General features: G+C 31.6%; 2 protein-coding genes across 6 annotated transcripts; both read right to left on the bottom strand.

Moving 5' to 3' along the window:
- Positions 1 to 1,739: 1,739 nt before the first annotated feature.
- Positions 1,740 to 3,773, bottom strand: LOC145042569 (elongation factor 1-delta-like). Its single transcript, XM_078991016.1, has 8 exons — positions 3,635 to 3,773; positions 3,027 to 3,133; positions 2,827 to 2,943; positions 2,657 to 2,750; positions 2,454 to 2,574; positions 2,243 to 2,356; positions 1,987 to 2,148; positions 1,740 to 1,893 (listed from the first exon to the last, which is right to left on the bottom strand). Coding segments are annotated over exons 2-8 (693 nt in total). The 5' UTR covers positions 3,110 to 3,133; positions 3,635 to 3,773; the 3' UTR covers positions 1,740 to 1,891.
- A 2,449-nt stretch (positions 3,774 to 6,222) lies between these two features.
- On the bottom strand, positions 6,223 to 9,236 carry LOC145042567 (Cysteine proteinases superfamily protein). 5 transcript variants are annotated; one of them, XM_078991015.1, is made up of 7 exons: positions 8,884 to 9,117; positions 8,463 to 8,642; positions 8,073 to 8,240; positions 7,839 to 7,973; positions 7,603 to 7,684; positions 7,402 to 7,515; positions 6,223 to 6,361 (listed from the first exon to the last, which is right to left on the bottom strand). In XM_078991015.1, the coding sequence occupies exons 2-7, from the start codon at positions 8,627 to 8,629 to the stop codon at positions 6,290 to 6,292; spliced, it is 738 nt and encodes a 245-aa protein (XP_078847141.1). In that variant the 5' UTR covers positions 8,630 to 8,642; positions 8,884 to 9,117; the 3' UTR covers positions 6,223 to 6,289. The 5 variants fall into 5 exon arrangements, with proteins under 5 accessions (XP_078847141.1, XP_078847138.1, XP_078847139.1 ...); XM_078991012.1 differs by lacking the exon at positions 6,223 to 6,361 and adding an exon at positions 9,129 to 9,205 and having other exon boundaries at positions 7,247 to 7,515; positions 8,884 to 8,918; XM_078991013.1 differs by lacking the exons at positions 6,223 to 6,361; positions 8,884 to 9,117 and adding an exon at positions 9,129 to 9,236 and having other exon boundaries at positions 7,247 to 7,515.
- Positions 9,237 to 13,987: the final 4,751 nt, after the last annotated feature.

The raw sequence follows: 13,987 nt of genomic DNA, 5'->3' as shown, positions 1-13,987 counted from the left end.
CTTGTTAAACAACAAAATATCGTATTTGTCTAACTTAAAACATAAATATTATATTTGTCCTTCTTAACCTTTAAAATATCATATTTATCCAAAATCTTATTTTTAAATATTTTTTAATCAAATGGACGTTTGAAGCCTGCGTAAATTTCTTAAGCACGTCAATCGAGTGGATCAATTTCTTGATCATTTACTTTCATAGATGTAATTTTAAGCCCTAGTTTGGCAAATTTCGTTTTGGTTTGTAATAAGTTATGTGCTTCTTCATCTTGTCTGCATATGATGTTTGGGTTCCTTTTCAGTTCTTATCATGCTTGGTTATGGTTCATATGGTAGTATGGTACCTAATTCTAGAAATAATTATGTTTTTGGTTCAAGATGCAAGTATAATCTAGTAGGTGAACTAATTAACTTATTTCAAGAACAAATGATTGTAGTAATTTGTCTGGAAATTAAGAAGATGGATCATTGTAGCCAAATGATTGGATCAATTATCAAAACTGACAATATCAGTCAATGTTTCACGTTCAATTACTTGATCCAGCTTTAATTCCCTTCCCGCTTCTTTGCTGTACAAATGCTGTTGAAGGCGACGTTGAATGAAGCTTTTTTTTTCCAGCATGTGTCGTGTGTAATTGAAAGGGCAAGTTGGTCAATTAGCCTTTCATTTTAAGTTAAATTGATTATAAATACTAAAAGCGATTAAAAAAATAAATTTAAACAAACATGATATTTTAAAAATACAAATACAATTTTTTGTTCCCATTCAAACCTAGTATTCGTAATTTTTTAAATGTTTATACGGTACAAGTAATTGATATGCATTTTTGTAGAAAAAAAAAGATCTTTTTAATATTAAGAGTAAATTACACGAATGGTCCCTATGCTTTGGGGTAATTTGCACGCTTGGTCCTTAATTTATTTTTTTAACTCGTAAGATCCCTATTGTTTGTTTTTGTTACACGTTTGGTCCCTATCTTACATAAAAATATTATTATTTAAATAAGAAAAATGATAGGGTATCTAAGGTAAGGTGAAGGGTGAGGTTAGGGTGTGTTTATTTAAATAAATTTTAAAAAATCAATGGAAAAATAATCTTTTTAGGTAAGACAGAGACCAAACGCGTAACAAAAACAAACATTAAGGACCTTCCGAGTTAAAAAAATAAATTAAGGACCAAATACGCAAATTACCCTAATCCATAGGGACCATTCGTGTAATTTACTCTAATATTAATGTAACTCAGTCTTGGTTTATTTATGACAGAACTAAAAGTCTGAGTTTTGAGTTAGAATCAATTTCATAACTTTAAAAAATAATCTCGTAACATTTGAAAATCTAATCAACATTGCCTCTGTTTAACTAACAACCAGCCACGATATCAAATCTCATTTATAACTATTTCTATGGATTCAAGAAAACTTCTTGAATAAATTTATAGTTTTCACAAACCTAACATCATACAACATTGGCTTAAATCGGTGCTATTATTCACACCTTTGATTGGATAAAAAAAAAAAAAAAAATCAAATCAAGAGATACACAATAAGAAATTAGAGGGTGCATGTTTAGTAAAATAAATATTAAAAAAAATTAAAATGGAGTTGGAACATTTAGTAGTGGGTTGTAATTGTATCAATAGAATCATCCATTTAAATATGTTCACAATACCTTTTTGAGATTTGATAAAACTTAGATTTTCTTATCGCATTAGCATCAAATATAATTCAACCATAAAGACAAATCCAACAAAAACTTCATTTCTTTCTCAGAATCAACGAGTCTTCCAACAAAAAACCATAGTCACTAAACAAAATCAAAATTGGAAAGATAAAACCGATAGATGGTTTTCCATTTGATAGATCAAAGAAAATCATAAACCATGACCTCACATCTCTGCAATCACAAAAACCAGTCACATTAGCAAATTAATCAATCATCATATAACTTCAAACAATATTTGATATCTAATTAAAACAATAAACTTACAGATCTTGTTGAAGGCAACAATATCACAGCTCTGAACATACTCATTAATGGGCTCCTCACAAAGCCTTTCTTCAATAAGTGTATCAACAGACACCAAATCATCAACAATAGTCATCATGATCTGAAGCTTCTTGATTCCATACCCAACTGGAACAAGCTTTGCTGCAATCATAACAAAAAATATTCCCAAAATCATATCATTAATCATCTATCATTTTCCCATTTTACTAAAAAAAAGAAAAGATGAATAACATACATGCACCCCAAAGCAAGCCATCCAAATGAACACTTCTCACAGCCTCTTCAAGCTTCTTCATGTCAGTTTCATCATCCCATGGTTTCACATCCATCAAAACTGAAGACTTTCCAGCTGATAATCATATAATATAAACAGAAACAAAGTCAGTCAAACTATTAAATGGTAAAATTAAAGATTAAAATGAGAGCACAAAGTATCTTGAACTCACATTCTTTCTTCTTTCCAGATGCTTTTGCTTTTGCTGCACGTTCTTCAGCAGCTTTCTTTTCCTCTTCGGTTTCCTCACCAAAAAGATCCACATCACTGTCATCATCTTCATCAACTGCAGCCTAATAAATGTAATACAAAAGATGAATAAATCAACAAAACCAAATGTATAATCATTAAGCAATTTATGTGAAACTTACTTACCTTTGTTCCATTAACAGGAGGGGTTGCAATGGCTTCTTCAGGGAAAGAAGCAGATCCCTCAACAGTAACGCCACTTCCTTCAGCAGAAACACCACTGGAAAGAAGTGTGATGTGTAAAGATTCTGAATGAAGTGTGAAAGAAAATGAGGATTAAGATGTTAGGAACTTACGAGATTCTTAGAAGTGCATCAATGTGGTTGAACCAACGAGATACATTGACATATTGGGATGATGGTTGTTTTGTGAAAGCAGCATGAACAGTGAGATCATCCTTTGAAGCTAGGTACCTGTGATAACAATGGTGAGAAGTAATCTTCATTGAGAAATGAAGAATCAATCAGATGTTTTTCAGATGGTAATTTTGACTCACCCAGTGATGTAACTACGGGTTAAAAGGTACTCATCGAGCTTCTTGAGACCAGCTTCTGAACCAACATAGAATGTAGGTGCCATTTCTGGATGATTGAGTATTCTCTTCTGCAAGTAATAATTCGTATGGTAAATATATGCAATCTAATAAAAAATGTGAACAAAATTTCATATCGATGTATTTGTATCAAATCCTAGTTCATATTTGCAATTGGATGCCAACAATCATGTCTCTAAACAAGTTTCTCTAATGTTTTAATATATTGACGACATTATCAGCCCTGTTAAATTCGTAACCTAAATGAACTCGGATCTTAACAATAAGATCAAAAATCAAAACTGTCGAATCATGACACAAGAGCAACACAAAATTACTTGGTGAATTGCAACTTCCATTCAATTACGCAACTACTTTTCGAAACCCTAATCACCGTTAGAACTCAATATGACTATACACACTATCTAGAATTAAAAATCATGACGAGCGTACAGATCCGTCAAGTATGTAAACAGTTTGCGCTGGTTTTGAAAGTCTACAGATGCTGATTTCATATGATTAGAAATCAATTAAACAGAAGGAATTACAGAACACTAATTCATCAGTCATACCTTCTTCTGAGAGATCCGATGGCAGCCTCGTTCGTAAGTTCGGCAGTCGGCTGAGACGAAGACTTGAAGTGAAACCCTACTCTAATTTATAGCAAAGATAAATAGGAGCAAAAATGTCGAGGCCTTGGAAAACGAAAATTACAACAAACCCCTACTGTTTGGGGAGTTTAAACTTTTATGACTATCTTCATAATTAATTAATAACAAATCTTCAAAAACGATTCCTATGGTTTTTCAAACAATCAACTTGAGTTTCTTTTTTTTTTCTTTTTTGTCTTATGGAGGGTAAACATTGTTTATAAACCCAAATTAGATTGAGTGTTCAATGACTTGGGTGCTTGATGAAGTTAGCTTGAATAAGTCAACAAGACAGACAAACCTTCTTTCGATCTTTGTTCTTGATTATATTAAATGCGTATTGTTTTGATTGATTTTACCATCAAATAATTGTAAGTTTGGTGAAGATTTGGTGATTTAGGTTTATATATGTTATGTGCCTATTGTTTTCACTATTATGTGCATCCGATACTTTTTAATCACAATGTTTTTCTTGCAAAGTTTCAGTTCGCACTTGTTCAAAACAAATTTATGCTAATTTTGGTTCAAAATGGCAAGAACAAAGCTTCAAGACTATCATTTTTTTTTATCTTTGTTGCTCAAAGCCTCGAACCAAGAGTTTTTAAGTAAATACGTTATTGATTCCGTCTCTTGTGATGGTTAGGATAATTTTCTTAGTTTCTGGTCATGATGTTCATCAATTCGAGCCACCGATAGAAACTAGACCCCAAGAATCGAAGGTATGATCTGGTGCTTTTATTTAGTGTGATTTTTAGACCTTGGTGGGGCTTGGGGGTTTGATTCATTAAAGATCCATCCTTTTCTTGTGCTTCTGGATCTTTGGAGGTCATAAAGTTCTTTGTTTTATTCAAATACATGCTTAGGTCTAGACTTTGGTTTTGTATCGGCCACGTTTGGTCCTTTTTATACTTGATGTTTTTTTTTTAGTTTGAGCAACTCCAGAATCGTGGAATGGATATAAGTTATTTTGAGGTCATTTGAGAATAGGAAAGTGTCTACAAATGGATTCCACTTGAGCCATGTACACTTTTAAGTTAGGGTTATATATTAGGATTATTTGAGCCATTTATATGGATAAAGTTCGAAACTTTATCCATTAAGACACTTAATTACTCATGATACTATGTAGGATACTAGGTTTCATGGTATGCTATATTATCTTTATGAATTTGCATGAAAGATTATGGCGGTACCATATAATTGTATGAAAAACTATGGTTGTACCATAACAGTTGCATGAGCAGGAAAGACTGTGGTGGTAATGTAGCAACAGAAGCAGCGTACGACTATGATGACATCATAACATTCACATGAGTACGTGGTATTTTGGAGAGCCCATTAAGCTTTATGTTTACTTGTTAAAGTTTAAATGTTACAAGTTGCTCTAGTAGCAATGGGTAGTACGTGGTTTGATTGCATAACATCTTTGGATATTTTTTGAGAAATCTATACATTTAATTTCACTATATTTTATTACTCTGATTTTGATTATGGTTGTCAAACTGGAACAAATGATTATTTGTTTATCTTTTGGGAATGGAACTAGGATGAATGCTTTTAATTAAAAATAAAATTTTTGGTTTGAAATTTAGGATGTTACACTTTATTGGATTTACTGTTTCAAAACTATACACATTGTATGTGATTCAAACACACAAGAATATTGTGTATGAAAGTGTAGATAATGGAAATATGAGGATGTTGTTCTCATAAGAAAATAGTTGCAAGATCAGTAGTTACAACCTTTTGGAATCTGCTCGATCAAAACATACATTTTTCAGGCAATTTTGTTGAATCGTCTTATTGTTGCAAAATGTTATTATACCATGTGATGGTGGTGTTTATGTGCAATGTTTATGTGTGGTGATCTTTAGACGCTACAACAACGACTGTCATGGAAACACATGAAATTGTTGGATGATCCAATCATATGTCGTTATAAAATCAGAGGTCAAAATTAATTGTAGACAAATCTTCATAAATGATCCATTTGGTTTGTCAAAAATGATTTTGCCCTCACATGTCTAACATGTGTTGTGAGTTAACAAATCAAAACTAAACGAGCTAGCCAAAATGACTATCTATAAAAAGTTTTTAAACCACATAGACAATTCATTAGACCAAAAAAATTAAGGACTTAACATGATATTCTAGAAAACCACATGGACTATTTATGAAGATTTGTCTTAATTAATTAGTGTTTTGTTTCTAATTTTTTATGTATTTTTAGAGAAAAAAAATGGCAAGTCAACTTTAATCTTTGATCTTGCATGTCGATATGGTTACATTATAAAATTATTTTACCTTGTTTTATGTCAAAACCACTGCATTTTTGTATGTTAAACATCAAATACTGAGGTTACTTGTTAAATCAATACTTTTTGCATATTAGGGGTTTAGTTTTTCATTTTCAAACACTGAAATTTCCTTCAATCAAGGGAAATCAAATACTGAATTTGTTCTTCATTCCTTCACCAATGAAGACAAACATGCTCAATTTTGATATAGGCTTTGCTGGTTCATCTCTTTTTTTCATAGAAAAGTAAAAAAAAAAATGTCTATACAGAACTAGTCCAACTATTTGTGAGAAGAATCAAGAGTTTTGCAAAACTCATCAAAACCTTCGAAACTAAACCAGTCTTTCTTCATCTACAAACACATAAACATACAAAACGAAACAAAATCTAAAATCAAAATCAAACACTCAAAAGATTATTAGTTGGTTCATTCAAATGTATATTAGAACTTTTGTTTTTTACAACTTAGTTTTTTTTTAATAAATTCGGTCGTACAGAAATTGTTTTTTTTTTTTTATAAAAATACTTTTTACAACTTTTTGCCTTAATTTTTTCTACAACTTCAGTTTTTTTACAAATATATAAAAACAAAACGATTTTTTACAGCCTTACATATATGAAAATGGATATGCAAGAAAGTTAGAAAATGAATTTGTAAAAAATTAAAAATTAAAAAAAAAAAAACTAATTTATTGAAAAAGAAAAAATCATACAAAACATGCATAAAAACGAATATGTAAAAAAGAAACTTTTACATGTTTTTCACAACCTTACATGCAGAAAAACAAATATGTAAAACAAAAGTTGTAATACAAGTCCTTTTGTGAAAACTAATTTGTAAAAAAGAAAGTTATAAAAGAGGTTGTATAAATAGTTATTTTGTAAAAAGAACTTAGTTTTAAAAACATGTAAAAACAAACTTGTAGAAAAAGTTAGCAAATTTGTAAAAAAAAAAATGTTTGGACCAAAAATTCATAACAAAATTTAAAAACTCGAGTCAAAATTGTAGAAAAGAAAATTTTATAACCTATAAAATTTCTTGATATAATTAAGTGTGTAAAACGGTGTTTTAGAGACATTTGGAATATGGTGTAAAAGTTATTTTTTAGTTTTTATTATTTTTATAGCTTATTTGGGGTTGAATAACCTTCCATTACATTTTTTTGTAAATAAAATATTCTTAACTACAATTAAAACAACGTAGAAAATAAAGTTAAAAATTACACATTGTATTGTCTATAGAAATTTCATTCCGTTCTACAAGCCAACCAAACATGATCATAGAATGGAATGTCTCATTCCATTCCTTTGTGATTCCATTCCATCATATATACCAAACATACCCTTATGTATTTTCAAGCAAAAAAAAAAAAAGTGGCAAAAGGAACTTACAAAATAAGGGTACCCATTGGATATGCAAAAACTTTCAGGAGCATTCTCAACAAAAAGCTTTATATAATAAAGAGCAAAAAAACCACATTCCTGATTATCTCTCTGTTGTGGAACCTGATAATTCAAAACTCTTTTTTTTTTTTAATATTATCATTCAATAAATCAAATTTTTTAAAAAATCAAGAAATTCTATCAAGTCACCTTAGGAACTAAAAATGGCATTTTAAGCAACAATTTTTTATCCTCTGTCCTCTCTAAATTCCTGTAGATATCAGAAACAAATCTGACATGGCCAAAGTCAGCAATCTGTCATGAGTTTTGTTGGTAGGAATGGAATGGAATCTCGAATTCCAATTCCACCATAACTAATGAACCAAACAAACCCTAGAAACATTAAAAAAAAAAGATGAGTATAAAATTACAAAATCAAACATTACTTTCTTATTACAGGTTCCAGTTGCTTGGAATGATCAGCTTTTGCTAGTGAATCCAGCAATAAAATGCATGGAGTTTTGAATTTTGAGCCTAAGCTTTCACCAAAGTGACAAAATATCAACACACTCCAATGACCCCTGACAAAATCACATTCTGTTTATATCATCCACTTTCCAATAAAAAACATAAGAGAATATGCTAAAATTGATGTGTTTTAATTTTGAAGGATTACTCACCACTGAACAATGGGAAAAACCACATATTTTCTAGAAAATATGTCTTTTTTCTTGATCCAATTCAACACCTTTTCTTTGTTGGAGTCACTAGAGTACAAAGTATACCACAATGGATCAAGATGTGTGAATGAACTCTTTTTATCCTCTGGAATGCTGAGCCATAAATTCCTACATGATATACAAAAACACGTAAAATTAAGGATTTGTTTAGTATGATGGAATGGAATCATAAAGGAATGGAATGGACCATTATCATGTTTGGTTGTCTTGAGGGAATGGAATGAGCCATTCTAATGATTGTTGTTTGTTATGATTAATTAAAAAAGTTAATGGAAGTAAATACTATTGGTTATTGAAAAATACATAAATAAAAATAAGAGTTTAGCTTACTCTAGGTAACTATGAACTTTATCAGAGTTCAACTTCTTAGCTTGATTTACCATATTGCCACGGTTCCCTCTTCTTTGACGAGTAATGGTGGTTGGATGATGGTCATCCTGAGAGTCGCTAAGCTCTTCAATTGCTCTTTTTTTACTTGTTTCTGGAGATGGATGCATCAAGTAATCGATTCTGCGAGTAATTTGTAAGGTAAATATATGCAATCTACCCCTTACCCCATTCTCATGGGTGACGTTACATTGATTTTGCAAAAGGAATTTTCTCAGAAATAGTCGAAATTCGTTGGAATGATCATAAAGTAATTTCGCAAAACTAAAGGGATTTTTGCAAAATGTGTGGTTATTTATGAAATTGGTGGTTATTGTTCCCTCTGTATCAAATCAGGATAGAATCGGAAATTGCACAGCATTACCTGAATCTGAACGTTTACCGATTATGCAACTATTTCTGGAAAGAAGAAAGCACGCATAAAATTAATGACGAGATCAACTACGTTTTGGAAATAACCATATCAGAATTCAGAAGTAGTGATTAGAGAATTGCCCTCGTTATGAAAAGTATAGAAACATATGTTTGACGTGAATTATAGATTCATCGACCGAATGACTTATAAACTGAAATGAAGAACCCTAATTTTGCGATTTAAGAATGGCATACCTGAATGAATCTCGTCTCACTTGTGCGCAACGTGGAGCGATCGGATGGGTCGAAGCAAAAAAATAGAAAGAAAAAAGTATACTGATTTATGTAACAAAAACCATGAACACTCTATTAATATAATTATATAATAATAATAATCAAATCAAATCAAATATTTTAACTCATTTATGGATTTATGGATATTAAATGCGTAAGTTTATGGTTAAAAAGTTTAACTCAAGCTTTTCTTATTTTAATATCTAATTTTTTTATGAATTCTTTAGATAGACTCAAAACCAAATAATAATAATAATAATAATAATAATAATAATAATAATAATAATAATAATCAAATCAAATATTTTAACCCATTTATGGATTTATGAATATTAAATACGTAAGTTTATGGTTAAAAAGTTTAACTCAAGCTTTTATTTTTTTAAATATCTAATCTTTTTGTGAATTCTTTAGATATTCTTAGAAGACACTAAAACGAAATAATAATAATAATAATCAAATCAAATCAAATATTTTAACCCATTATAAATATTAAATGCTTAAGTTTATGGTTAAAAAGTTTAACTCAAGTTTTTATTTTTTTGAATATCTAATCTTTTTGTGAATTCTTTGGATAGTCCTAAAAGACTCAAAACCAAATAATAATAATAATAATAATAATAATAATAATAATAATAATAATAATAATCAAATCAAATATATTTTTTTTCCAAAAAAAAATGCATAAGTTTACGGTTAAAAAGTTTAACTCAAGTTTCTTTTTTTTTTTTTTTTTTTTTAATATCTAATCTTTTTGTGAATTCTTTAGATAGTCTTAGAAGATTCAAAACCAAAACTATATGTAAATAAATAAATAAAATTATGGGTTTAGTTATTTTATAATAGGAAATTGTTAGAAAAATCTCAATGTTTTCAGAAAAATTACACTTTCATTTCAAGATTTTTTTAACATAAAAATCTCCGATTATTTGTACAAACACGATAATATGTCATTTCATGCTAAAAGAAAAAGTGATTTTTTTTTTATAAATTTGAACTAAAATGAAATAATCAGGACTTTTATGTTTAAAAAAATATTGGGACTAACTGTAACTTTCCTGAAAATATTGAAACTTTCTAATAATTTCTCTTTACAATTCGGAAACAGGTTACTCATCTAGGTTAATATTTTATTTTTTGTTTTCTCACAAACTATACAGTCTCTCGACACTACCTACTCCCCATGAACTCGCCCTTCTTCCTCCTTAACTTCTACTATTTCAATTTTGTCCTCTAATCTTTACAATGAATGTGGTAATTTGTCTCCTAACTATTATTTTTCCAATTTTTACATTTTCCTTTTGGTCTATACATTCCTACTATGTTTAGTGTTTCAACATCATATGACAACACAATTTTCAAGGTCCATCCAAACCTAAAACCCGACAATACTCGACGGTAAAATAAAATTGGTGACATGACATGACATAACACGATAATTAAAGGGGTCAGGTCAGAGTCAAGTTCTCAACCCGTTTATTGTTTCGACACGACACATATTTTAAGTTTAATACAAGGTGTTTAATATTTGCCAAAACTAGCGAAAAATTAAGCAAGAATGCAATGATTCTTTCCACACGTTGTAAAATCCCAAAATATGGTCCCAATTTCTTTTTTTCTAATAATAGATAAAATAGTATTTTCAAAATCATCCAAACATTTCAAATAAAAACCAATGTATCAATTGTCATAAAATCAGAGTAAAACATCATAAGCGGAATCCCAATCATGTGTACGATGTAGTCAACCCGAGCTCTTCCCCTTGCAACCGGAAGTACCTGAAACATAACTGAAAACTAGGGGTGAGCAACCAAGAAACTGAGAAACCGACTAAAACCGATGAAACCGAAACCGAAGCAAAACCAACGGTTAGGGTTTGAATTTTTAAAAAACCGAAAAATCGGGTTTGGTTTCGGTTTTTACCCAGAAATCGACCCATCCAACCCGATAAACCAACCTATTCTTAAAACTGACAAACTGCCCCAAGAAACCGAGCCATCCAACCTGAGAAACCGTCCCATTATTGATTGTTTTTTGGTTGTAATAAACTATTTCGGGTTTTGGTTGTAACCTGTAATAGACTATTTGTTGTAAGACTCATGCTTTTTGAAGTATTTAACTTAAATTTTGTGTTTTTTGAAGTATTTAACTTGTTGCTTCATTTATGGAAAATGGGTTAAAACCCAGAACCCATGAATGTATGGGTTGAACCCAAGAAACCGAAAAACCACCCAAACCGACCTCAAAACCCAAGAAACCGAACCGACCAGAAACCGATCCTATTGGGTTCGGAAAATTAGAAACCGACCATTTATGGGTTGGGCTGGGTTTGGGTCCAAAACCGACCCAAACCTACCCATGCACAACCCTACTAAAAACAGCAAGCACAAAGCTTAGTGAGTTCCCAAGCTACCCCATACCATACATAGATAATCACATATTGGGCCTCCTCCCGACCTCGGACCTCGCCTGACATCGAGTCTCACTCGATATACAGATCTGTTATTCTAATGGCTCGTCTATCATTGGCCCTCACCCACTATACACATACAATCAATATCATATAATCTTGGTAACACATATATAAATCATAAACAACAACATATATTCCAACCCTCGGGCCTCGTCTAGCATCGAGCCCCGCTCGGTACGCATAGTAGTACATAACACATGCAAGGATCACGTAGACTCCTAGCATCCTAACATATCAACAAGGGCCGACATTGGTACCTTAACCCGCTAAACCCATGGAGGAAAACTCACCTCGAAAGTTGAATCTCACATCAGAAAACCCTAGTTGCTGCCCTGACGACTCCCCAAGCTATCAGAGAAAATAACACCCAATCAAAACGTGGGTTCCAAACCATACCAATAATCCATACTTTAGGTAAAATGACTATTTTACCCCTAGCCTATCTTGATCCATAACTAAGGTCCAAAACCACAAACCACTAAGGCCCAAAGCTAAATAATATTTCAAAGCTTAATAGTGGCCCACTTATGGCCTAATTTTCCAAATTGGGCCAAAATCATTTTAATCGGCCTTACCTTAAAGCCCAAACATCTCCTTGGCCTAAAACCATGATTGCAGATGGCCCACTATGGCCCAAATCAACAAGCTTCAAGAATATGGCCCAACCCAAGGCCCAAACAACGCCAAGACCAAATTATCAGAGTATGTGGGGCATACCCGACTGTACGCTAAACCATGATTTCTGAGTAAGATTTCAGATGGCCCACTATAGACTCGACGATTGTTTGAAAACTCGGCGAGTCAACTAGGGTTTTCACGATTTCTCGAGTTTTGGAAGGACTCAACGAGTTAGTGAGCTACACTCAACGAGTTGGGTCAACATGGACTGTTGATCTTGATCGTTGACTTTAACTTTGACCAAGGGTTGACCATTTTGACTTTTGGGGGTATTTTTAGTAATTTGAGAATTTTTGGAAGTGGATCATTAGTAGATGTAGGTGTTTGAGTTGGAGTTGTATTTGGAGGAGTTTGACATTATCATCTAAAGCTACTTGTGAGGTGAGTTTTCCTCATTATGTTGGAATAGTGTCCAAGGTCATTAACTATTGGTAATATTTCTAATAATAGCAGGGTCCTTTTTGGTTGCCCTCAAGACCTAATTTGAGTAGAATAAATAAAGGAGAAATTGGTTTATTAATTATTATGGTTAATAATTAATTAGTCTATGGTATTATAATTGAAATAGTTTATACTATGATTCATGAGATAGTTCTGACTTATTTAAATGTGGATCATTCTGACATGTTAAAAGAAAGTCATGAAATCTATGAGTCTAGTCTAGTAGCAATAGTTCAAAATTGATTCGAACATTTGAATAAGGTGTATTATTGTGAATATCTATTGATGTTAGTTCAACTAATGGATCGTTCAGGTTGATCATAATAAGTACTTATTCAAATACATCCAAATGTTTGGGTGAAATGTATTTGTGGAATCATAGTATTGGATACATAAATGAGAAATGCATTACCAAGTATCCAGTTGGATCAGATTTTGGATATCATTTGACCTCGAGTCTTATGATAAATGCAAATCTTGTTTATCAAGATAGATGATGAATGTGTCACTGGGTGATGTGAGTATCTATTGGAATTAGTTCACACTAATGGACCGTTCAGATTAACCATGATACATAGTGAGACCAACTTCGTATGAATGTGAGTCTGGAACCTTTGAGGTGTTCAGAGCTCTCATATAGCGAAGTTAAGAATAAATTGGGCAATAGGATGAGACACTCATAGTGAGAATCTTAGTCTAAACTTTATCGATCATCTAAATGATTGTGAAAGAGTTTCATGATCTATTTTGGCAGGTGTAAAAGCTTGGCTTGGTATGAGAACTGTTTCGCTATGATATACATGGGAGATGCAAGACACATGCATAGTAAGGATCTATGGAGATAGATCAAAGTGATTCATTGGATTAAGCCAAAGTACATGGAATGTTGAGGAAACTCGAAAAGGAGTTTAGGCTTATTACAATATAGCATGACATTGAGCAATGTTAATGTCCTGGTTCTAATATTGAGCTAAAGAAAATGATTTGTGTCCCACATGCTTCTGCTATGGGATCGATCATATATGTCATAACGTGTACCAATTAGTTCAATTTTGGCAAGAATCAATGAATCAAGATCAAGAACATTCTTAAGTGTCCTTGGAGGACAGAAGATATGATCTTGATAGTATAGAAGAGATCACTGTAAGAGTTACATTGATGATAAGTTCCATACTAATAAAGACGTTTCCGTTTGCAGTCGAATTTCATGCTTCTCTGAATGGTAAAG

Source organism: Lactuca saligna, chromosome 4 (assembly GCF_052625555.1).
Source record: "Lactuca saligna cultivar CGN05327 chromosome 4, ASM5262555v1, whole genome shotgun sequence".
In the NCBI taxonomy this organism is placed as follows: domain Eukaryota; kingdom Viridiplantae; phylum Streptophyta; class Magnoliopsida; order Asterales; family Asteraceae; genus Lactuca; species Lactuca saligna.
This window is presented reverse-complemented; position numbering and strand designations above follow the sequence as displayed.

Coding starts and splice junctions, on each gene's coding strand:
- LOC145042569 (XM_078991016.1), bottom strand. CDS start 3,109: ATGGCACCTACATTCTATGTTGGTTCAGAAGCTGGTCTCAAGAAGCTC. Junction 2,751..2,826: donor GATGCACTTCTAAGAATCTC/GTAAGTTCCTAA, acceptor ACTTCTTTCCAG/TGGTGTTTCTGCTGAAGGAA. Junction 2,575..2,656: donor CTCCTGTTAATGGAACAAAG/GTAAGTAAGTTT, acceptor TACATTTATTAG/GCTGCAGTTGATGAAGATGA.
- LOC145042567 (XM_078991013.1), bottom strand. CDS start 8,629: ATGCATCCATCTCCAGAAACAAGTAAAAAAAGAGCAATTGAAGAGCTT. Junction 8,241..8,462: donor AAAGTTCATAGTTACCTAGA/GTAAGCTAAACT, acceptor TATATCATGTAG/GAATTTATGGCTCAGCATTC. Junction 7,974..8,072: donor GTTTTTCCCATTGTTCAGTG/GTGAGTAATCCT, acceptor TGATTTTGTCAG/GGGTCATTGGAGTGTGTTGA.